General features: G+C 34.2%; 1 protein-coding gene across 2 annotated transcripts in view; it reads right to left on the reverse strand.

The window, feature by feature from the left end:
- Positions 1-1,783: 1,783 nt before the first annotated feature.
- The window catches only part of LOC132793561 (nuclear hormone receptor FTZ-F1), a 57,153-nt gene continuing 32,598 nt past the window's right edge, over positions 1,784-26,338 (reverse strand). The window contains exons 3-10 of one of the 2 annotated variants that reach the window (XM_060803535.1): positions 17,348-17,872; positions 6,569-6,786; positions 6,097-6,503; positions 4,947-5,003; positions 4,679-4,877; positions 3,636-3,894; positions 3,462-3,562; positions 1,784-2,770 (exon numbers count right to left, since the gene is read on the reverse strand). In XM_060803535.1, coding sequence (XP_060659518.1) covers positions 2,621-2,770; positions 3,462-3,562; positions 3,636-3,894; positions 4,679-4,877; positions 4,947-5,003; positions 6,097-6,503; positions 6,569-6,786; positions 17,348-17,872 — 1,916 coding nt within the window. In that variant the 3' untranslated portion in view covers positions 1,784-2,620. Of the gene's footprint in view, positions 2,771-3,461; positions 3,563-3,635; positions 3,895-4,131; positions 4,625-4,678; positions 4,878-4,946; positions 5,004-6,096; positions 6,504-6,568; positions 6,787-17,347; positions 17,873-26,338 lie in introns of those variants that run through there. The other variant, XM_060803536.1, reaches the window with a different exon arrangement.

Consider the following 26,338-nt stretch of genomic DNA (forward strand, 5'->3'; position numbering starts at 1 on the left):
ATTAGATATTAGTTATACATATACATACATACATATATATATTTATATATTTCCATAAATTGTTTTCAACATTATGCTGCCACCTTACGTTAGACGTCGCAGCATATATATCCTGATATATATACACATATATATATGTATGTGCAGCATATCCTTTAACGTATCTTAAACCTTGGCCTAAAGCTAACTTTTTGCTCTTTGCATTTTCTGTTTCTTTAAACTCATTTGAAATGATTTCCGTTTTCTTTTAGTTTTCGTTAATATTATTCATATATTTTACAATACATACAGAAGTTATATACCATCTAGAAATCTAAATACATACATTTCACATATGCATAGATAGATCTAAAGGATTTTCTCTTTATTCACTTTGTTTTTTCCTTTCTTTCCATTCTTCTTCCTATTCGCTTCGTCCACAATTCTTGCGTCTAACAATAATTTCCATAACATGCATAAATTTTCGCTTTTTCTTTTTTATGTGTTTTCTATTTTTTACATTTTTAACAATTTTTTATTTTTACATGCTGCCTTTTCTTATATTTGCAATTTTACTGTGTATTGGTGTGTGTGTGTGTGTGTGTTTGTATATGTGTAATTATGTTAATTAATTTAATTTTATAAGGTACATTTTGTTTAAGCGCAATGCAGAGCCAAAAATGGAAGGCGAAATAAAATATATAAAACATGTAATTAAAAGAGAATTTTGCTTCGTTTAAACTAATTATTATGTACATTAAAAACAATATACGTATGTATACAAAAAAATATATATTCGAACCAAAAACCAACAAGCAATGCAATTAATGCCGAATTATAAAATTAAAATCTTATCTTTGATTTGTACAATTTGTTGTAACTCCCCCGAGCGCTCTTCCCTCCATTTTTTGGCTGTGCATCCAGTTTATGTTTAATTATTCCTTGAATTCTATTTCAATTTATTTGTATTATAATTAATAAACATTTGCTTTAAACATTCGAAATAAACTTGCAGAACATTGAAATTAAAATTGCGATCTTAAAGATCTGAAATAAAATGCATCTCAAAGATAATCGAATCACATGTTTTTTGAAATTATGTTTTTAATATTTCATTTTAAGGCAAGCAACCTTTTAGGTGCTTTTGGGGTAGAACAAAAAAAAATAAAACGGAGATCTTAAAGATCAGAACATTAGCGGATCACAAAACTTTGTTAAAAAATATATTATTCGTAATAAAATAAAATTTCGTAATTAAAAAATGTAACAAGAATATCAACTGCAAGTATATTTAACTATTCGACAAGCCGAAGAGAATTTCGATTTGAACTTTTGAAAATTGTTATGTTGCACATAAAAAATAAAATATATATTTATATGTATTTATGAATGGTTCTTTCTCTTATTTTGTTTTGTTGTTTTTTTTTACAATTAAGCAGCTTTACGATTTAACATTTAAACAATAAAATTACAAACATTTTAAACTTGTTGCAGCTAAAGTTAATTAAATATACATACATATAGATAATGTGTATATATGTATAACTAGACTATAATTATTTATAATATTTAAACATTTTTTAAGAGAATTTCTTTTGTTTTCTTTTTCTTAATTGTTGTTGTTGTTGTTTTTACTTTGTTTGTAGTTGTAGGTAGTTGTTTGCATTGTTTTATAAACTTTATACTTAAACAGAACATTAATCATAATTCATTTACATACAATATTTTTAATAACACACTTATCTGCGTGATTCTGTGTGTGTGTTTTTTAATTATTCATAATGAACACCTAAAATTTGCTTTGTTTTCGTTTTTTTTTTTATATATTTATACTTTGTTTTAGTTATTTTCTTTTAGAGTAGACGCAAATACTATGCAAGACACTTGGCGCGAATAAAATGACAGAGAAAACCAAAAATTGAAAATTTTCTTAGAATTGAATTGTTTATAAAAGGAGGGGGAGTGAGAGTATGTGTTTGCTTTGAAGGGAAGGGGAGAGAGGTCGCTTAAAATTACGCCAATTTCTTCACGTAAAAATAGATATATATATATACATATATACCATTTATATATATATATACATATAAGTGTGTATAGTAGATTTATATAAAAATAAAATTTGTTATGCTCTTTTTTTTTGTTATTTTCTAAAGAAAGTTATTCTTGCACTTTCCACAATTTTGTTGGGTAGTTTAGTTGTTGTTTCTTTTTTTTTTTTTTTTTTTTTTGTTGTTTTTTGAATTGCTTTATCGGGGGACACGACTAAAAATTAACACGAATTAATTTAAGACAAATTATTCAATTAGTTAAACATAAGCTAAAGCTAGTTCATTAACATAATAATAATTAACATTGAATCAACAAATGTGGTTGTAGGTGTAATTGTAGGTATTGGTGTGTGTTGCGTGTGTGTGTGTGGTTTTGTAGTTGGTTGGTTTTGTTGGTGGTAGTGATGATCTTTCTGCCTTATATGCATTTTCATTGCATAATTCATATTCTTCGCATAGCAAATAATGTTGTTGGTTTTTCATTCATTTTAACTGTTTGCTCTTTGCTATTGTTTTTTTGTTTGTTTGTTATTTACACTCGTTCCATAAATTGTTTAAGTATTTCCTTCGGTTCACGTATGGTATCCAAACGCTTACACCTTCCGCTTGGCGTGCAGCATCTCCATTAGCAGCGTCTGCGTTGGCGCACTGCCCGCACAGTGCTTGGTGTACAGATACTCCTCGCCACGTGAGGCCATGGCGTGGATCTCTGGTAGTATGTTCAATAGCCTCCTGAATTTGTCCTGTAATGTAATCGGAAAAAGATAATATTAGAAAAATGTATGTGTCACTTCTTACAAATATGTATACTACTGAGAAAACTGCTCTATTGTTATCCAAAATATAATTTTAATTAGAACAAGTTTGCTTTAAATGCAATTCTGTTTCGGAAACGTATTTTTTAAATATTTCTTATAGTGAACTTATTTCTTAATTTATCAGTAACCTCTTTACTGCTCAAAGAATATTTGATTTAAACTAAATCTTTTGTCACGATTGTCGCTTTACAAACTTTTACTTATGAATTTTCTAATAATTAAAAAAATGTTTAAATACTTCTGGGATATTGTCAAACTAGCCATAGTAAACAATATTTATTTGACTTTACTGCTCAAAAAATATTTGACTTAAACTGAATCTTTAGTAACGGTTGTCGTACAAACTTTTTCTTATAAAATATCTGATAATTAGGAAATTTTTTCAATACTTGTAGAATGTTGCCAAACTAGCCATACAAAACAATATTTATTTGACTTTAGAGATATTTAAAAATATGAAATTTATTTTCTTCAAATTTCCAATAAATCAAAAAAACCTTAAGAAAAATGATTTGAAGTAAAAGGAACTACATATGTTACAAGTACCAACTTAAGATCTGTCTATACCGGGTTCATTTTATTACTCTTTTCTCGCATCATATCCTTCTTTACTCACATTGACTGAGGGATAACACGTAAGCGTGTAATCCAGCAGCGCTGCCTGCACACTCTCGTGCCCCTCCGTAACGGTCTTCTTGTTGACAATGCCGCGTACATCTGCAAAACGGATACAAAAAAGACACCATTTGAGTGCATCATTTTGTGGCAAGCTGTCAGATGCGATACTCACCTGGATTTAACAGTATTAGGAATTTCATGCACACATAATCGCCCATATCGAACTTAAGGTCCTGCAGCTTATTCTGTATCTCGTTGAAATAATCACCCAACTGGGGCACACCCAACAGGCCGAGACTCATCAAATCGAACACCTGACCATTGTTCAGTTGCGTCTCATCGGGCAAACCGTTGTGTATGCGATGATGCAGATGGTCCAGCACAAGCATATCGGACCATGAATGCTGCAGCAGCTTCATCTGATCGTCCACCTGTAAAGAGTTGGAGAGGGAGGGAGGCAGCGATTAGCAAAGTGTTTCACCATTGGGATGTTGCCATTTGCAAAGTATACACTGAGAAAAAATGTTCAACTCTTAGTTGTTATTCAACTACATGTAAATATATTGTTAAATTTGTAGTAAAATATTTAGGCATTTATGCTTTTAAACTCAAATTGATGTACAATTAATAAGCGCTTTTTCTCATTGTCATTTGTCAGCTTACAAATATGAATTTGATGTGATGAAGATTTGAGCTGTTGTTGTTGTTGTTGTTTCTTTTATCTCTTTTTATTTGCTGTGTGTGTAACAAGTGTGGTAAAGCCTAGCTTGATTTCAACATTCGCTCACACTTTACGCTCTCTCTCTCTGCTCAGTTTTAAGCTCACTCTCGCTCTTTGGCTCTCAATCGTTTGTTGCGCTCAGTTGCGTCACCGTCGGCAGCGCAGTCGTTGTCATCGTCGTTGCGTTGCGTCGCTGCTTGGTCTGACTGGTTCAGCTTTGCTTGCTAAGTAGGTCAGACGCCAAATGAAATCGAAATTCAATGCAGATTTAAGTAGCCGTCATCGCAGTCGCAGTCGGCAGCGCTGTCGCTGCGTTTAGTTGTTGAAAATAGTTTTTTTTGTTTTTTCTTTTTTGGATTTAGGTTTTACATAACACGTCGCAGACTTGGCCCCTAGCTTGAAAACTGGTTGTGGTACATTTTATGGTCTTGTGGCGATTGCTGTTTTTTTTTGTATTTCTGTTGTAGATGTTGATGTAGTTTTTTTTGCCATACCTTCAGATCCTTAAAGAAGACGGTGTTTCTTGCCCAATCGACTTGCGAGAACAGATTCTGATCGAGCACTTTGCACATCAACTCAAAGAGATCCACGGTTACTTGATTGTACGTCTGCTTCTGCAGCAGCGCAAACAGTTGCGTCTGCCATTCCCGATCGTCGATCGATTGCACAAATTCACGTATCATTGGCGATACCCTGCAATACCGAAATAATCGTTATCGTTAAAGTGTTCGCTCTTTTTTTTATCGATAGATCAAAACTCACCTCAGTGGCTCAATGAGCGCGTCGGCTGTGCTTGATGGATGTGTGCCAGAATCGAAGCTTTATGTTTGAAAAAGTATAGAAAGAAAGAAAGAGAGAATAGTAAAAAAGTTGCATTGTGTTACTGTTGTTGTAGTTGTCAGTTTGGTTGGTGCATCATTCTCCAATGTAGCAAAGTTCACCGTGGCATATTCAGTTCTTCTAGTTATCGTTATCGCAATTGCAATGTCGATACTAGTATTGATCAACTTAATTATTCCGATTATATTTTTAAATTATTTGTGATTGCTTTAATTATTTAAAGTTTTCTGATTTCAATTTTAAATTATTGTTTTAAATGATTTAAAGTTTTTTTTTGTTTACTTTCAGAATTTAGTTTTTTCAAAGCTATCCTACCTACTTTAAAAACAAGGCAATGTTTAGAAACTTATAAAATATTTTCGAGATATTATTAAATCATATACATATTAACATATTTCACATAAAATATTAAATAACAAAAATAAATAATCAAAAAAACTTCACATATCTACTGAAAATCTGTCATTGATTAATAATAGGAAAAAATATATATGTTTAATATTGTTGGATTCGATTCCCTGATACATTTGTGTATTTTCTCTTCATTTAAATGATTTTAATTTTATTTAAGCAATGTTAAGCGAGCAAAAACAATAAAAATATCTGGATTAGAAACATTTTTAATATTCTTAATGAATTCGAGCATTTTATATTCATTGTTTTAAGATTCCTCATTGATTAACTCTTCGTTTCGTAGACATTACTTTTATTTAAGCTTTGTCAATCATTCAAAAGTATATCACAAATTTATGCATTATAAACGGCTTTAAGTTTCGATCACAATCTCCAATAAACATTATTTTATAGCCTCATCTTCACTTTATATGATCCCATCTACTTCAGACTTATCGTTCGCTGATATATCATCTATATCAGCCTTTTTTTCAACAGACTATGAACATATACACTTTGCTGCACATCGAAAGACACTTGTTGGGCAAATAAGAAATGTTTTTTTGGTTTTGGTTTGTTGGGGTAACTGAAATTTGGATTGGTTCACTCGGATTGTTCGTTGAGGTTGTTCGGGTGGTTTTTGGTTTTTGATTTGTTTTTTTGGGTTCTTTGTAAATACCACAATTTCGATTCGGCTGTGTTCTGCAGAGATCCATTGCCGGTTTCGTGGCAGCTGCTGTTGCTGTTGCCATTGCCGCCGTTTCCGTTGCGTTGCAGGCCATCGGTGCTGTTGTTGTTGCCACCACCGCCACCGCCGCCGCTGCCACCGCCAGCGTTGTTGCCACCTCCGCCGCCGAGGCTGCTGTTGCTGCCTGTGCTGCTGCTGCTGTTGTTGTTGCCATTGTTGTTGTTGTTGCTGTTGTTGTTGCCACCGCCCAAGGAGGAGCTGCCATTGCCGCCGCCACTCACATTGCCGGCATTCATGGGCGTGGCTATCACACCGCCGCCCCCGCTCGCATTCACCTGCCCCAAGGCAATGGCAATGGGACTGGGCGATGAGTCCGGCGACTGTGTGAGTGAGGATACCTAAAAAAAAGGAGTATAAACTATATAGCAGGATTTCCCCCTTTTAGCATGCAAGTGGAACTCACCTGAGGTATTTGTATTTCTTGCTTAATATTCATATTTGGATATGCTTGCTGATAGCCCGGCGAGAGCGGCGTCGGCTTGATGTCCGACCCAATTGAACTGCGCAGTGCTTGAAGCGCCAACTGACGCTGCCTCATCACCTGCAGCTTCCGCGCCCGATCCCGCTTGTACATCGGCCCAAACTTGTTTCGACCCCCACGCATGCGATCCGCTCGAACAGCTGCAAGATAGGAGATTCAAAAATAATCAAAATTAACACAAGTTTAGTTTTATTCAAGATAATAAGATTTTAAAGATTTATTCATACAATAATCTAAACCAATTCGGCAACTTAATGATGTATAAAATTGCATATAAATATTAACTACAGGATTTTGAAAATGAATCTCCAAGAATATCATTAAGCCTTGATTCATATTTTAAAGATAACACACTCGAGTTAGCAACCTGGCATCAGCATTCAGAAACAACGTAAATTTATATTACTTGCACTAAAAAATTCCCTTCAGAAAACCACATTACAAAAAAGTGTAAAAAAAAGAAAAGAAAAAATATATAAATAAATAAAAAAGACAGCAATTTAAATGGCTAATCAACGGAAGAAATATATCAAACTTGTTCGCCAAGTGCCAAAAAAGTTGGAATTCAATACTGCAATGCGCAATTGTCGATTTATGTTGTAGAGATTTTGGGGAATTCCGTAACAAATCTAATTACAAGCGTCGTCGATACCTATCGGAAGGTACTAAGATAAAATGCAAAGTTTTCTTTCAACTATTTTTGGTTTCTCACTGTCTTGGCTTAATTTTTCTAATCATCATACGTTAATATGCTATTAATAAAGAATTCATTGATTCTATTCTGCACTTATTGGAAATAAATAACTAACGTAAACAAATTGTTTGTCTAAATTAATTTTGTTTTCTTTTTACATAACCCAAAAACTTGATAAAACGCAATGAGAACTTCCATTTACTATATATAATGATTTTAACGTTCTTTAAATTACTGTACAACAAGTTTCTTTCAAATAATATAAATAATTATTGTTACTATCATGATTTATACTGCTGTAATTGTAATCAGAGAACTGAATTTAACTTGATTCAATATTTTTCTGCACTAAATTTGCATTCAACTCTGGAAATAGATTAGATAAGCGCAGTCAATACAAAAACTATTCAAATCGATTTCAGTTATACGATTTATGGGTCTTTCCCAGGAACCCTTTATTTGACTGGCTTTGTTGAGTGTGACTTACAACAAAAAAATCCCACGGTTTAAATACTAAAGTATATAGAGTACTTTATTTGATGAAGATAAGCTCTATTAAATGGAATATACGCAACTTAAACGTATCGATTTGGATTTAAATTAATATGATATTTTCTGGAATAGTTAAAATTATAATACTGTCTCTAAACTGTCGATTTTAATGACGTTGAAAGCTTATTACTATTTTAATATCAATTTGGATTATTGTTTGAAAATAAATAATGATTAAAATATTTATAGATTGCAATGGTTAGTAATATAAATATTCACTCATTTGAATATTAATCACAGAAAAATGTAAATTTTGTAGAATTTACTAAACTAAGGGTATTTTTTCATAGCTAACATATCAATAGGTTTAGTATTTTTTGTATATCCAATAGTAGTTTCTCAATAGGTTTAGTATTTTTTATATCCAATAGTATTTTTATTAACCTCTCAATAGGTTTAGTATTTTTTATTTACAATAGTATTTTTTAGTTGAATTTAAAGACCTTTCTACTTTAATTTATATTTTCACTCATTTGAATATTACAAAATTCCATTACATACTAAAAAAAAGTAAATGTTGTAAATTTTACTAAAGTATATTTTTCATAATTAGTATTTTTAGCCATCTGCAATTCATTGTTTAGCTAAGCTGTTAATAAGTTTTAATATGTTTATTTTATTTAAAAGAAATGTTCAATTTAAGCCCCTATCTACTTTAAAGCTTAAACAGCAGGAAATAAATGATATGGGTAACAAAAAAATTGGCCGCATATTGAGAGAACACGTGTATGCGGCAGCATAAATGATGCGAGAACAATAGCCTGGGTTCTATTTCTATATCTTTGCGGAATATCTAAGCTGAGACAACGTCATCCTGTTAGCAGCAACCCCAAGCCCCAAAACACGCCCATCCAGCAGCAACAGCAACAGCAACAACAATGAGAGCGCAGCGTGGCAAAAACAAAAGCAGAGAAAAAAGAATTGCACAAAATACAAAACAAAATTGTTACACACATTCAGACATAGACACCAACAGTAAGCATGTAAGTGTGTCTCTGCGATTGTGTGTGTGTGTGTGTGTGTGTGCGCGCTCTAACAAACTGAAACGCAATAAAAATGCGATTCTTATGGCCAGAGCAGAAAATGTGCGAATGACAGCATGGTGAGTCGGTGGGTGTATTGGGAGGTGGGTTGGATGGCAGAAGAGGTTTGCCTGCATTGCGGGTGCTGTGCTATGAGTTAAACCAAAAGCGCGCCACAGAAACAAGCACACACACACTGAGACGCACACACACACACAATCAAAGCAAGAGAGGCCGACATAAATACATAGACGCCGGCATCAACTGCAGGCAGCAGGCAGAGAGGGAGGCAAGCAGAATTCGCAGCAGCGTCGCGTAGTTGATTAGAAGACGCAATAGACGTGCATTGGGTGCATAAGGCGACGTTGTTCTATGCGCCGCTTGGGCCGGCAGGTGGCGCTGTTGTGCCGAAACAAGCACACCCACACACAAACCAACATATATACATACATACAAAACGCACACGAACGCTGCTGGCACATAAAATATGCATTTGAAATGCACACGAAAAATTGCAAAGTCGTTTTTGTTTCTGTACGAAACAAGTAACTGTAATTTAGGTCAAGCGTATTGTTTACAAATAATCAACGCGTCTGTATGTAAATACAACTTACATAGTGTGTCTGTGTGTGTGTTTGTATGCTAGGCAAATTGACGCGCGCGCTCTCAAACGCCGCGACGTCGCTGCGATGCCAACGTCAACGTCGCCACGTGAAGAGAGAAAGAGCGCAGCGAGAGCTTGCTCTTTCGCTCATTATGCGTTCGCTGCTGGCATGGCAACTCGAAAAGCTTTCTATTACGACATTTCGCTTCGTTCGCTCGTCAACTCTTTTACTCTCACACACACAGGCACAAAGAGACACATGGACACGACTCTGCCGCGCGCATTAGACAACTTTGTTGAGTGGAGTAGGTCAAGGACAGTTTGTGAAAACTGGGACAACATGCGCGTTGTTGTTGCCGTCGCTTCAAGTGAGAGCTGCTCTCATTCGCTGTAAATAATAGGAAAGAAAAAAACTCTCACTCTCACTCTCACTCTGACTCTTACTCTCTTCGGGTGTATGTTGGTTTGTTTGTTTGCCATCCAAACGTTTTTCCGGCCGCACCAAGTCAATTTATGTTGAGTTTATGCGGGCAGCTCTTGTATCTATGTATCTGTGTGTGTGTGTGTGTGTGTTTATGTTGGGCTATTATTTTTATAATATTTATAGGCATTTTATTAGCGCATAAATCGCTGGCTAATGCCGCATGGACCCCAGCTTAAGGTGAGCGTTATTATTTTATCCCATATATTGTATTTACTTACATAATTTTCTCACTGCTCAAGATACTATTTTATTTACACTTTCGTTTTTAAACAAATATTCACATGTAAAGTGCTTCAATTTGTATACAAACAAACAAACAAGCAAACAGCTAAATCTACGGCACACACAGTTGTTGAGTTTTCCCATTTTCCATTCCATTTACCATTTGTGTTTTACTGCCGGGAAATCAATAAACGCCCAGTGTCAGTTCGTCTACTGTTATTATTTTTAAGCTGCTTCTCACCCCACCCCAAAAAAGGAAGAACTAAATTTAGGTCAATGGTGCGTATGAGTAATTTTATACTTTTATTTCGTTTTCCTTCGCTTCTTAGCCACACCACTGATACAGCCATGTATGGCTAATTAAAAGACCCCAAAATCGTGAGTGGGCAGGGCACATTTCGTAGTAGTAGAAGAAGAAGTAGAAAAAAAAGGGCAGCGCTCATTAGACTGATGTAATGCGACAATCAATTGATTACTTGAGAGCTCTAGGGCAATGCCGAATTGTAAGCCAAGCTATAACTGATACTTGACAATGCTGCACACAGTGCTGAAAAAAAGAAACCCATTTAACTCTTAGGCACCACTGGTCGTATGATTGATTTTAAGTAGCTACATATTGCGTATACGTCATGTGGCGCATGTAACAAGCGTATACGTAATTATTTACTTTGGCTTTTTTAAAGAGCAAGCGGCCCAGTTCATATTTAAGGTTTAAATATCTTTAAGAGCAGCTTAAACTATTCATAATTTGAATAGAAATCCAGAGAGAAATTTTCATGAATTATGAACTTGTAAAAACTAGATAAATTTTGTAAATTTAAACGATAAAAATCTGTTGAGTAAAGATTATAAAAAGATTTTTATTTAAATTTCTTTTTTTTAATATTTGGTTAAAACAAACTATAGTTCTGTAAGAAGTCCTGAACTTTGATTTAGCCTTATGTATGCATTCTTTAATGTTGTTATCCATACTGTTCTTCACATATTTAGTCCGTGTGTAGCAAAATATAAATGTCTCCCGGACTTTTTCATATAATACTCTATTCAGATTTTGAAGTAAATTAAATTAAATATTTTCTAAAAAGCAATAAGAAAATTAAACTAAAAGTTTACTAAATTTTGAACATCATAAAATTACAGGGTATCTTTAAGTCCGTGCTGTTGTTGTTGTGCAACCGCTACTGTCATCGTGCCCCGCATCATGGCTGACTCATTTCTCCCTTTGCTCAAGCACATGCACAATTTGTATGGCTAACAAATATTTCAACACATTTCGTGTGCAATTCCCTCCCCTCTCTCCACCTTTTTGCTCCCACACACACTCGCACAATGGTTGTCATCTCATTTGTAATACGCTTAACGTAATTTAACATTTTGTTCAAATCCCAATTGTTCCACGTTGCACATTGTTGGAAGTAAAAAAAGGCACGTAATCCAAATCCAAATCTCAAATACAAAACAGAGTGAGAAAGGGAGAGGGAGATACACAGACAGAGATAGATATAGACAGTAACAACATATGTGAGTCATTCAGTCGCATTCGATTTCAGCAGCTGATTTCCAAAGCTTGAATTTGACAAAAAGGCAACCAAGCAGCCAAAAGCAAACCATCGAAGTTAAAGTCAAAGCTGCTCGAAGCAGCCAAAAGGCGTTCGCAATTATAAAAGCGCTGCGCTTTGCCAGAGAGCGAAACGAAACGAAGGCGCTCAACATAGCTGACGAAAGCGTCAAGAGATTACGACAGAGTTGACATGGCAGCGACGACGACGTCGACAGCGACAGCGGCAATAAAAACAAAAACGGAAGGACGGAACGAGCGACACAACGCTGGCAAAACGTTCGAAATAATTCACTGAGTATTAAAAATAAAAGCAAACAGCGACAGCAACAGCAACAACCACAAAAGCAGCGCTCTCTACATGTTGCATTGATTCGACATACACACACACAAACACACGGCTGTATTTATATATCACGTGCACGCACACTCTGACACTGCGGAATCTAGGTCATGAGCGCAAGAGATGGCACTATGGGCCAAGTGCGCCAAAGCGGAAATGAGATGGCAATACGACAAACTACATACACACATACACATATGTATGTACTCTCGTTACAAATAAACTTATCTGCCTGTGTGCGTGTGTTTCAATAAGCACGAGAGAGTCTGAGAGAGCGACGACTCTCTACTCTCTGTGTGTCTGTCTTTGCGTTGGAGCGCAGCAGAGGCAGCAGTAAAGGCAAAGGCTAAGCCAACAAACCAAATCAAACCAAACCAAAAGCAAAACCAATTTTTGACTGCGTTTCTTTATTTTATTTTTAGCTGTGTTTTGTGGTGTTGTGGGTGGTAGCTTGGAGAAGTGGAGAGGGGGGGATGGATGTGTTAGCTATGGCTTTGAGCAGGGGGATCATGCTGAATGCGAAAAAGAACTGCTTGTGGCGGAAGCAGAATAATGTGCATTTGAAATTGATTTTAGCATGCAAATGACGACGGCGCAAGTATTGGATAACAACCAAAAATATGAAATGCGTGTTGTGAAATAAGTAAATACTGATTAGCAGACTGCAAAATGTATAATTTTGTGGTATATATACTGCAAATGTTTATATGCTGAAATATCCTAAATATAGATTACCCTACTTTCAAAATATACTGCTAAAAAAATACTGTTCTCAACATTTGCTATTCACTTCCTTTCAACAGTTACCAACTCGTAAGCAGGCAGCAGGCAGCAAGCAGCATTCACCCACATAAGTATTACACATGCGATTGTTATCGTTAATCTTTCATTGCGCTCCACTCAGATTTCACCAACTCCACTTACATGCACACATTCACACATTTACTCATGTGTTTCTTATTTGTTGCCTTTCTTGTATTCCCCATGGCACATTAGTCCCGTTCACCCGCATATAATTTTCACACTTTTCCACACTCGATATTAACAGCACTTTGCATAATAATTTACGGCTGTTTGTTGTCAATGCTTCCCCCTCCCTCACCATCCTCCTCGTATGGCCCATTTAGGCCGCACACTATGAGCAAGTGAGCGTGCAAATGATAAAGCACAAAAAAAAACACAAAATTGCGCGCAGTATATGAACAAACACTGAAGAAGAAGAAGCAAAAGAAGGAGAAAAAAAAATTATTACAAAATTCAAACAATGTTAAGAGCGCACGTACTCACAAACACACACACACACATATAACTGACTTATGCTCAGAGTCGGACTCACTCGCTCATACTCTCGCGGCGCCATTTGAAAAGCTTGAGCAAAGTGAACACTCAAAGCAGAGACGCAGCGAGCAGCGCAGCTAGCAACAGCAGCAGCAGCAGCGACGTCTGAGCTCAGTCGGAATTCGGCACAGCATGCGGCCCTTTTGTATGTTGTTTTGAAGCTTGCTTTTGCGGCGACTGCAGCGCTGTCGCCTCGCTGTTACGGTTTTTTTTCGCTGTGCTGTTTTCTTATTTTAGAGCGCGGTCTAAGCGGTCGCTTGTGGGTGAGTGAGCGAGTGAGTGAGAGGGAGACTGAGAGCACCGGTGCATGCTGCACTCTGTATATATGAAATGTATGTACATAAGTTAGCACATATGCATATTACACATATGTACTACACACACATAAATGCGTGTATATGCGTATGCATGTGTGAGTAGGCGCGTGCAGCGAAAGCAAAAGTTTTTTTTTTGCTTATGGGCCTCTGTTTTAGCTTTGTAGCGAGAGGGAAGAGGAAGATTCTTAAAAGAGCCAGCGCAAAGAAAAATATGCGAAATAATTTGAAATACAAACAAAAAGTTTTAACAAGTATTTTGTTGAAGACCAAAAGTTGCCTTTATTCCATACTTTTATATAAAAAAGAGCTCTAGTATATTAAAGTCTTTTATTATTTATTTGTTTTCATTATGTTGAGCAAGTATTTTACTTAATTATATTTAATAATTCATTTGGCAGCCGCCACAAACAATCAGAGTTCATAAGCAAAGCACATTCTCTCAACAATAATATGAAATATCTTCAAAAAGCAAGATGAAGGCAAACACAACAACAACAATGGAATACATTTACTTATTCCATAAACACAAAGCGGGAGAAAGAATGAGAATGTGAACGAGAACGAACGTAAAATCAACAATTCTGGCTCATTCCACAAAGAAATGCGAAGATGAAGAAAATATGCAACAAAAAGGAAAACAAAACTTGACTGCAAAATACCCTGTCTAAAAAAAAGAAGAAAGAGGCTGTATCCTATAATATTATGTTTTATGCCTTGACATTTTCGAAATGTTTAAGTAAAATAATAATACTGTGAATATCCAAGTTATCATTCTCTTGTTAACAAGCTACAATAAAAAGGAATCCTCAGAAAACATTTATCATAATAAAATTAAATTCTTTTATATACATTTCTTTGACATTTTGCTACAAAATTTTCAGAATGATTCCATAAAGTAATAATAAAACAGTTTTTCGATCTATTTCCAAATACTAAAATGATTAATCCTGTTGAAATAATAATTTTAAAATAAAAAAAAGTAATTTCAATCCTAATATTTACAATACTAAATCACAGTTTAAGAAAGAAGAGGCTAATCAATAAATTCTTTTCGTTTTTATTTGCTACAAACTTTCCTTTGCTAACCTTCTCACTCTAATTTCTCGCTGCTTGCAGTTGATATATAATTAAAACGCAACTGGAGCTTTTTTCTGATACTAAAGCAGTTAACGCAAACCAGTTATACCCGATTGATGACTAAAGGGTAGGTATAACATACACATAACAAAGTCAGCAGTTTACAAATATTTGTATTTATTTTTGGAGAAACTTGGGATAGGTCTGGAATACGCGTATACGCTAATCCAATTTATAAATAATTGCGACTATGTGTCACGAGAGTCGTGAAATGAGGCGAGAATTGAGCTGTCGAAGCATTTCTTCTGTTTGTTTTTTAATTATTTACGAATATATTTACATAATTTGCGTTTAATTGTTGAGCCCTTTTTGATAAGCAGCCGCTTTGGGGCCCACTCAAAGTTTCTCATATTACGAAAGAAAAACAATTTTCCCCAGAGCGAAACAGAGAGTTTTTCTTCGACTTGATGATGTTGTTGTTGTTGTTGTTGTTTTGGTCGAGTTTGCTGTTTTCAGCTCACAAAACATTCTTGTTGTTTTTGTGCATTTATAAATAATAAAGAATATCGATTTAATTTCTTTGGTCGCGCCGTTCCGCGTTCCGTTCGCTGCCTGTCATTCTGCCTATACATATAGTTAGTATAGCTACTGTATATATACTAGATGATGACGACTTTAGCAGCCAACAACAATGCAACACATCAAAGTTGACAGCCAAAGGGAAGGCCAATTGACATAGAGCGGGAAACCAAACGAAGATGGCTCGAGGGAAACGAATAAATGCATTGCATTAATTATTCACTGGTAAAATACTCAAGCAAGGAAAGTGGTTAATAGAAAATAAAAATAACTATGAAATACTAAAAGAGTTCAAACAAAAATATCAAGCCAACAATTATCTTTAGCGAAAATGCAGCTAAATTTCATCACAAAACTCCAAATACAATATTACTCATACGCAATGTATGTCAGTTGAATCTCGGCAGTGAAATTCACAACTCGAAAAACGTTCAACTAATTAAATGATTCATCGAAATATTGGCAGGAATTGCCAAAAGAGTCAATGAAATAACGAAAACAATTGTCAAGCTGCATATTAAAAAGCCTTAGTAGCGAGACAGGGTCACAACATATCACTCATACGCAGTGTTTGTCAACAATCTGAGGGTCAATGGGAAATACAGGTACGTGCAGCAAGGTTGATTCAAAATGCGTGCTATAAACTCGAGAAGCTATCGAATAGACGAGAAGACAGCGAGAGAGAGAATGTGTAGAATATAATAAGGGGAAGCGAATGAGAAGTAGACGAAGACTGTTTGTTAAGAGTTAACAATATATTTAGGAATTGACGAGATGCAACTAGAAAAGTTAAATGAAAAAAATATGTAATTATTTCCCTAAACTTCATAATGAAAATAGGTGATGAAAATAATTTATTTGAGGACTGCATAATTAGTTTCCAGAATAAAAAAGATCTTATGTATTTTGAACAGTTTTATATTCATTTCCCAAGCTAACAGTTCGTAAAATAAATACAGCTGAGAGAATATGTAGATTTCAGTAGAATAAAATAAGACTACAACGAAATAGAAGTGAAATCAATTTAAAGAATAAAGTTATTATTGGGAAAATGTAATCAGGAGAAAGGTAAATCAAATATAGGACTTTTGAAAGAGCTAGCCAGCTATATAAAGTATGTTCATAGCAAATGTGTTCAATTCATATACTATCCATATTATTATGAAAATTGTAACTACGGAAAGACTTCTAAATTTATATACAGAAATAAGAATCATATTTCCAGATCTTTAACTATTTCGTATAGTTAGCTATATTATATTCCTTAGGAAATTCTAAGCATATACAATAATTATTATCTTATGTGCTATATTATTCCTCATAAAAAGTCAAATCATATATAATATATGAGTAAAATCTTTCATCTAACAGTTCCTGGTTTCATATCCAAGCTAGCAAAGAACTATATTATAAAATATTAATTTGGTAAAAAGAAGAAGAATCATATTTCTTGATCTGTTTCGTAGTATTAACTGAATTATTTCCTTGTCTTTATATCTTATAATATCACCCATAAAAATTCGAATCATATAGAAGTGTAATATCTTTAATCTAAGAGTTCCAAAGAACTATATTATAAAATATCAACTTTGTAAAGAAAGAAGAATCATATTTCAACATCTTCAACTATTCCGCAGTATTAACTATATCATTCCCCATAAAAATTCTAATAATATAGATGAGTAAAGTCTTTAATATAACATATGCTGGTTTTTAATTAAAGCTAGCAAATAACTTTATTATAAAATATCAACTTTGTAAAGAAAGAAAAATTATATTTCAAGATCTTTAACTATTCTGTAGTATTAACTATATTATTGCCCATAAAAATGAGTATCATCTTTAATATAAGCTAACAAAAAACTGTATTATAAAATATAAATTTATAAAATTGAGTTTTCTTGAACTTACCCTCCAGCTTCATGCCCACTTCGAGGCACTTTTGGAATCGGCAGTATGGACAGCGTTTGCGCTGCGTCTTATCGATGTGGCAGGATCGCTCCGCGACGCAAGTGTAAACCTTTTTGTTCTGCACGGTGCGCTTGAAGAAGCCCTTGCACGACTCGCAGGTGAGGAGGCCGTAATGATAGCCGCTCACCTTGTCGCCGCACACGGGACACAGCTCCTCGAACAGATGCTTGAAATCGATGGCCTCCCCCCCGCCGCCCGAACTGGCGCTAGTGCCACCATGATGGTTGCCACCGCCGCCAGCCGAGGTGCCAGTGGCGCCACCGCCAGAGCCACCGCCAACATTGCCGCCAGACATGTGACCCGATGTGGCTGAGGTGCCACCAGCTGGTGGCAGCAACATGTAACCGTTGCCGCCAGTGCTGCCGCCATTCAGCAGCTGCGACGAGTTGCCACCGGCTGTGGCATTGCCACCGCCATTGCCGTTGCCACTCTGCTGCGAGTGCGAGGAGTTGGTCTCCTGGTAGCCTGTCGGGAATATGTACTGTGAATCGAAATTGTATATATACGAATAGGAGGAGGCATTGAATTGATTCGCTGCATTCGCATTGTTGTTGGCAATATTCTGTTGTTGGTAATGTTGTTGTTGCTGCTGTTGCTGCTGCTGTTGTTGTTGCTGGTGATGCGTGTGATGTTGTTGCTGTTGCTGTTGCTGCTGTTGATGATTGCTCAATTGCAGCGTGTAGGCGCTGTAATCGTTATCAGAGTTGCTCAATGCATTTGTATCGTTATCGTTGTTGTTGCTGCCGCTGTTGTTGTTGCTTGTGTTGCTGGTGTTGTTGTTGTTGGTGTTGCTGTGCGCTGGACTCGCTGGCTGCTGCTGCTCGAGCTGCATGCTAAACGGCGACAAATTCAGCGACGATATAAACTGTACAGTCGCCTGTTGTTGATCCATTTCTAATAACATTTCATGGAATTTTCTATTCAAAACTCTTTCGAAGATTTCTTCTTTTCTTTGTGGACGGTTTTTAAGCAATAATTTGTATTGCTTTTATTTGTTTTATTTTGTAATAAATGTTATACTTTGTATTGGATTTGTTGTCTTTTTTTTTGTTGTTGTTTGTTTTTTATTTAAACTTCTGCTGCGCGTTATTGTTGTTGTTGTTAATATACGGTGGTCTAGCTTTTGCACTTAATTGTTGATTGATTTTTGGTAGCAACATTTTCGGTGCAACAATGAAACATTTAACTTAATTGTTTATGCAATTGTTTAGAACAAGTTTTACTCATAGAATTTGTATTTTTAAATGCTTTGCAAGCATTTGACTATTTTATATAGAAAATTTACTCTTAATATAGTTATTGAATTACGTTTTGTCGGAAAAAATTGTAATAAACTTTACAGCACTTTTTGTATATGTTTTTTTGTATTGAATTATTGATTAAACTTGTAACAATAGTTTAATTATTTGTTGAAAATTGTTTTAAGTTTAGAAATTCGTTTAACAGCGAAATCCAAGTTGGAATTAATTTTTTTGTGTTTCTTGATTTTTTTTGCAGGTACTTTGACGAGGTGAGTGAAAAGATATATACGATTTTATATATTTCGATTTGTAAAGATATATTTATATATATATTTATATTTGTTTTGCGTGTATTTGTTGCCTGGTTAGGAGGTAGGGCTTGAACTTATATTCTATATATATAGAACGAACTTTTCGCATTGATTGTGTGCGTTGAAACAACAATTGTAATTGTAATTGATTTTGAATTTTTGTTTGTTTTATTGTATTTTATTTAGTATTTTTTTGTTGTGTAGTATTTTCTTGCGTCGCTGATCTATTTGGAATTTTTGTAATTTGTTGTGATTTTCTGTTGTTGTTTAACTATTTTTTTTGATTTTTATTATTGCACTTTGCATTGCTTACTCTCGCTCTCACTCTCTATCTCTTTCTGTTTGTGTCTCACACTCGCAGCGGGCAAAGGACAAAATGACACCAAAGCAGAGAGAACATAATCCTTGGGCTGTTCCTGCAGTGGGTGCAAATTGGATGCCGTTGAATGCGCTGCAAATAGGTGCAAAAGAGGGAGAGCAAAGAGGAATTTGAGGAGGAGGCGACGAAGGAGGACAAAGAAGCGAATGCAATTTGTTGTTTTTGGTTTTTTTGTTTTCGTTGCGTTATTTCAATGCATTTGTTATCTTTTATTTTTTCGCTATTTAGGCCAAAAGCGAGCGCAATTTTGATAGACACTCACACACACACAAAACACACACGCGGACATACGCAATTTTATTGGTAAGCACACTTTTCTACTTCTTCTTTATCGCGGTTTTGCTGTTGTTGTTGTTGTTAATTTGCCATATGTAACTATGTGCACTGTGTAGAATTATAAATTTATTTTATTTTTATTTTTGTTGTTGCTGTTGTTGTTGTTGTTGCTGTAGTTGTATTTATATATGTGTAGATTAATTTGCTATGCGAAAAGCACGACCAACATCAACCACGTATCTCGATTGACTAAACCCAAGCAAACGGCGAGGATACCCGCCATACACTAAAAGCGCTGCGCTGTCGCTGTTGGCAGCGCTGTCGACGCTGACCGCGTTTTTACTCTCGCTCTCAGCAGCGAACGTTGCGTTATTACGTATGCGCCACTTGTGTGTGCGTCTGTGTGTGTGTGACTGTGTGTGGTAGTGACTGAGTGGGAGCCAGTTTCACTTTCAATGCGCGCGCTCACTCGTTCACTCTCCCTCTCACTCACACTGTGACTACTTGCTGCTGTCGAGTTTTCGCTCTCTGTGAAGCTTGCTCTCTTTGGCTCTGCTTGGCTTGACTTAGTGCCCCCCTTTTGATGTCGTCGCTGTTGTTGTTGTTGTTGCTTTTTGTTGCTGTTATTACTGCTGCATTGAAATTCAAACAGCGCTGAAAGCGAAAGTGAAACTTTTTTGGCATAGCTTTTGAGCCACTGTACACAGCACACACAGTGGGCACAAACGACGACGACTCATTCTATTCGGATGTAGTTACTAGCACCGCTATTAAACCTACCAATATTATGAAAGCGCTAAGCTTTGCTTTAAAGCTCTTGTTGTTGTTGTTGCTATTTTGTAATCGTTACTCACTTTTTACTTCATTTACCCAAGTGGGAATTTTTCATCAGTTTTTCGGTGTTTGGTTGCTGTTTTTTCTTACTTTTTTTATTGTACTTCTTGTTGCCAAGTTGGCGGCTGCGCTTGGTACAATTTTTGTTATTGTTTTTCGTTGTTGTTTTTGTTGTTGCTTGCGCGTCTCTTTGGTCTCAATTAGTTGTGGGTTTCTGTTGTTGCATTTGTTCATGACACGGTTTTCATGTGGCGTGTTTTCGTTTCCTATTTCTGTTGCCGTTGCCATTGCTATTGCTTTTGCTATTGTTGTTGTTGTTGCTTTTGCTTTTTTTCGCTTCGGCTCTCAATTTAAGCTTATTGTCTATTTTGGCCTTTTTCAGCATCGACTCTTATTTTATGGTCGCTTTTTTTGTGTTTTACTTTTTATGCTTGATTTGCTTTTATACTGTATAACATTTTGGGCATATATTAAACATTAGATTGTGGTAGCATATATTAACTTTATGCGATAATTAGTTGTTGTTACTTTAATTAATCACTCTCTTATTTAAATCAGTTCATTTAACTTTCAGGTTTAGTATTGTTATGCACTGCATTTATTTTAACTATTTCACAATATTATTTAAGTGTTTTTATAAGATAGGCTCTTAAAGTTTATTCAAAATTTGTGAAATCGTTTTCTGTATTTTAAATTATTTTTTTTTAATTTATATCAATTTTTTAAAATATAAATTAATTTTTTATATTCATTCATAATTTATAAAAAAAAAATTTAATGTTCTGTTAAATTAGTTTTATGTCGGTTCTTTTTTTATATTGTTAAGTTTTTCACTTATTTTATTTTTAATTTTTATTTTGTAGTTTTAATATTATGTTGTAATTTTTTTCATATAGTTTATTTTTTTTATTTATTTATTTTATAATTTTTTATTTGCATATTCTATATTTTTAATTATTTTATTTTAATTTTGAATGTTTTTTATTTTTATTTTTAATTTTTTATTTTTATTTTAAATTTAAATTTTTCGTTGAATTTTTTTTTCATAATTTTGTTATTTGGTTTTCTTATATTTCTAATTATTTTATTGTAATTTTTAAATTTTAAATTATATTTTTTTTTAATTTTAATATTACGTTTTAATTTTATTATTATTATATAATTTTATTTTCCATATCTTATATTTTTAATTATTTTATTTTGAATATTTTTTTATAATTTTTTTTATATTATAAGTTAGCATTATATTTTACACATTTTTATTTTATAATTATTTTTTTTTTTTTAAATTATAAATTAATATTTTATTTTACAAATTTATAGGATTTTTGGAGTGTTATTCTGTTCTCATTATTCATTTCATATATTGATGTTTATTTTATTATTTAATTTTAATGATCATATTTATATGTCGATTTTAATGAGTATATTTTGCTGAAGTCATCCTTTACATAAGTCATCCCTTTTTATGCATTTGCTGTCAATAGTCTGTCGCATTTTATTGCATTCATTCACATATGCCGCATTCTGACCCCATTACCAACGCTGCGTATACGTAACTTGCAACAGGCATAAAAACACAATTTTCAGCCTGCAGCCCAAAAAATAACCAAAATGCAAAAAAAAGAAGGATGCGCCCTGCCCATAAAAACAACAACAGCAACAACGGTAATTATATAAGTTCAGCTGCGTTGAAAGGAGCATTAAAAAAACGAAACTTTCACTCGTTTTACAAAGAAACGAAAGAAAAAAAAAATTAAATAAAAATGTTCAATTCCTTAACTAAGCGAACGGAACTAAAAGACGACCCATTAAAATGCAACGTCTTGTGGGCAGTTACAAAAAAAAATATACAATATAAAAAAGAGACCGACCGCAAAATATTGCCACATATTGTGCAGACGAGAAGGAGGATGAAGCGCAGTTGATGGAGGGGAAAAACCCGGCGCAACGGAATAAAATGCAGTTGAAATATTGAAAACTTAAAACTGGATATGATAAAGAGAGACAGAGACAGAGAGAGAGAGTGAGAAGCAGAAGACACGCTGCACGTGAATATGTAGTTCAAAATAAACACGCTTTTTTTCTTGTCGACGATTACAAAATGTTGAGTGTGTGGCGCCTCAAGACGAGTTGCTGCCTCCGTTTTTAGTTACGAAACTGCAACGCACTGAAGATTCAGCATTCAAAGGTAATTTTCATTTCCTTCCAAGCCAAATTTGTTCGTGACCGTAGCCAAAAAAAAAAACCTAAAAATATGTGTATACAAGTCAAGAGTCTTTAGGGTCGCCTCTTCCATATGGCCAAGGCAGGTAATGACAAAGCACAATGCGTTTTGTGTGTGTGGCAATCACCCAACACACACACGCACACACACATACACATTTCACTCTCACTCTCATGCCGAAAAGTAAAACAGGTTTGCACGCGAGCTATAAGATACTCAAACTACAAGATACTTTGCAGCCAAGAGACCTACTTCTGCCCCAGTCTCAGTCTCAAACTCAAACTCAGTCTCAGCTTCCACTTCGCTACTCCATTTAAATGGCTGTATAACTGTTGCCTGCTGCCTGTTTTACCTGCGACTAAAAAAAAACTTTAGTTCCCCTCTTTGCTCCTTCCTATGCTTTGCCGCTAAGAAAAGATCTGTTAACTTCAAGTCCGTTGCTTGTTCTCGTTTTTTTTTTTGTTCAGTTTCAGTTTCGGTTTCAATTTCGGTTTCGGTTTTGTTATATTTTGTTTTTTATGTTGCCTTTGACTTGTGCGCGCGCATGCGCAATGACTTTTTCGACAGTTGTTTGTCAATCGCAAGCTGCCAGCTCGGCTTCAACAACAATACAATTCAGTGTTGTCTGTACAGGCGATCAATCTTTTATAATATTAAATTCATAAATATTTGTATACTTTAACATTACAAATACTCATTTAGCCGAAGGAGTATTATAGTATAAAATATAATTTAAATATAGATTTGCAAGTAATCCACCACACAAAAACCTCAATTTAGCGTTGAAACAGTCCACCATTGCGTATGCGTGATGTATCTAATTACGCAGTCTGCATAATAGAGTTATTGCGTATACGCAACAATAATAATTATAATTTTTTCTTAGGCTAATCTCGATTAATGTTTATAAAATTATCACTTTGCTGTATATATCGATTATTATTCATTGATTTACCAATCAATTCCTGTTAATTTAATATTTACTCTAATGTACTGTTTTTTGATTAAGCTATTCTCAGTTTGAAGGATAAATACTCACAATTACTATTGTAAATTATATGTAAAAATTTATTCATTTGATAAAAATCGATTCTTGCTAATTATATATCTTTCCATTACTAATTTTATATTTTTATTATTATTTTTAGTTATTATTATTTTTCTGCTATTTATATTTTTGTATTGATTTTTTTATTTTTGTATTATTTTTATTCTCGTATTATAAGTTTTATTCTTCTGTTATTATTTTTATTCCTCCATTATTTTCATTCTCCTATTATTATTTTTATTCTTTTATTATTTTAATTCTCCTACTATTATTTTTATTCTTTTATAATTATTTTTATTCTACTATTATTATTTTGTTTCTCCTACTATTATTTTTATTCTTTTTTATTATTCTATTTCAATTTTTATTTTTAATCTTCTATTATTATTTCTATTCTTCTATTAATATTTTAATTTCCTAATTACTGATTTTATTCTTCTATATTATATTATATTTTATTATTATGTTATTATTTTGGTCTATAAAATTTTTAATTTTTTTCTCAATTTATTGATTTATTACTACTTTTAAATCATTTACTATATTCATTTATTTTGGTTTACTCGTATTTCCTTTAATTTTATTTTTATATATTTTCATTGTACTATAATTCGTTTTCTGTTTTTTTTTTTTTTTTTTTAATAATATTTTAATTTTTTTTGTGATTTATTACCTATTTATAAAGACGCCTTTGCTTTCCTTCATTTTCTGTTCTTTTCTATTTATCCTTCTCGCACTTTTATTATTACTTGCTCACTTAATAATAAAACTGCAGCAATTACCATTTGCCCAGAGCAATTTCGACATTTTTGTTGGTTGACTGCCAAAAACAAAGCTAAAAAAATGAGCATTGCTTTCCTCCCTCACCCGCTCCACTTCCCCCTCCGCCCCCTGCGTTATTCTCTCTGTTGCTGCTGTTGCTGCTGCATGCGTTTTGTCGGCGCTGGTGGCACAAATGTTAATGTCGTGTGGTACCAAACGGACAGGCAACAATTATTTTTGATTTTGTTGTTGTTCGACTCGTTCGAGTTGTTGTTGTTGCTATCGTTGTTGTTGCTGCTGCCTTTTTTTGGGGTCTGTTGGTGCAGCGATGACGCGACCTGCGACTTTGGCTTCAACTTTAACTTGGACTTCGACTTGGACTCCGACTTCCAACTTGGAGCTTTGGACTCTGGCGCCGTGTGGAGCAACTTGACGAACAGACAGACAACTGAATGACTGACAGACGGATCTGCCAGGTTTCTTTTGTTGTTGTTTTGCTGTTGCCTTCGTTTAATTTCATAATAAAACATTAAACGTATAAAATTTACTTGGAACGTGCGCAGAATTCAACTCGAAAATCTCAGCCGATGTTGCTGTTTGGCAGCATTTTGTTTTCTATACCCGGTAACCAAAAGGAAGGAAGGGTATTATAACTTACTCAAGGAATAAGTCACAAGCTAAGAAATCAGTGAAATTATATTCTGAATGAATGATAAAAAAAAATTATAAAAACTAAAGCCAAAAAGATTTGCTGAACGAATTATATTTTGAATGAATAAAAAAAAAAGATTATAAGAGCTAAAACCAAAAAGATTTGCTGGACGACTTGAGCAGAAGCAATTTGTTATAGAATTTTTCCAAATAAAAAAAAAAAGGAAATATGAAATATATATCCAATTCGATTTAATCTATGTTGAATGATTTTAAACAATTTTTAAAGAATTTGAGAGAAGAACTATAAAAACAAATCGTTTACTCTTTATTCCTTTCAGTTCTCTAAATGTTGCTAACGGGTATCTCATAGTCGAGCACACTCCAGCTCTTTGGCTACTTGGTTTTTTGGTTTGGTTCAGTTTTTGGTTTCTGTTTCTGTTTCGGTTTGGGTTTTAGTTTCAGATTCGAATTTCGGGCTGTGGTCATTTTTGGCCTAAGGTTTTGTTTATTTATTTTTGTTTAAATTTTTGCGCTGCCCGTTTACCAGTTGCCGTTTTATTCGTCGTTTTACGCAATCTACAGTTAATTTTGTTGTTGTTGTTGTTGTTGTTGTTGTTGTTGCTGTTGTTGTGATTTGTTGTTGGCGATTTAATTCTGGAAACTTTTTTGAATGCCTTTTGTAGGTGGCTAAGTCCAGAGAGCCAGAGAAGGGTAAGAAGAGAAGAGAAGGGAATTGATAAACCGGAGGTAAGCTAAGTGTGCTTGATTTTAATTTATGTGTGGATTGCCAAATGTTACGGGACTTTTAGGTACACAAGCTACAACATTTCGTAAGCAACAATTTTAATTTTTTGGGCATATGTTTCTTATTATTGTTGTTAGTTATTGCTGCTGCTGTTTGTTGTTGCTTAGGTTTTTGGGTCAATTGTTTGGGGTTTTTTTCTGTGGAATTAAAGACATATGTTTAAAGCTTTGAGAGCGTAAATTAAGTGTAACATTGTAAACATGTTCTAGGAAGGCTGTAAAGTTTGGAGAAGCTGGGTTTCATTAACTGGGACTTAGTTTCGAAAAAGGGAGACTTAATGAATAGATTATCTTGAATTGAAAAGTTTTATAAGCGGTGAGGTATATTTTATGGGATGTCAAAAGAGTGATAATACAAAATAAATAATAGTGTTCTAGTTAGTTTTGAATACTGT

Source organism: Drosophila nasuta, chromosome 3 (assembly GCF_023558535.2).
Source record: "Drosophila nasuta strain 15112-1781.00 chromosome 3, ASM2355853v1, whole genome shotgun sequence".
NCBI lineage: Eukaryota > Metazoa > Arthropoda > Insecta > Diptera > Drosophilidae > Drosophila > Drosophila nasuta.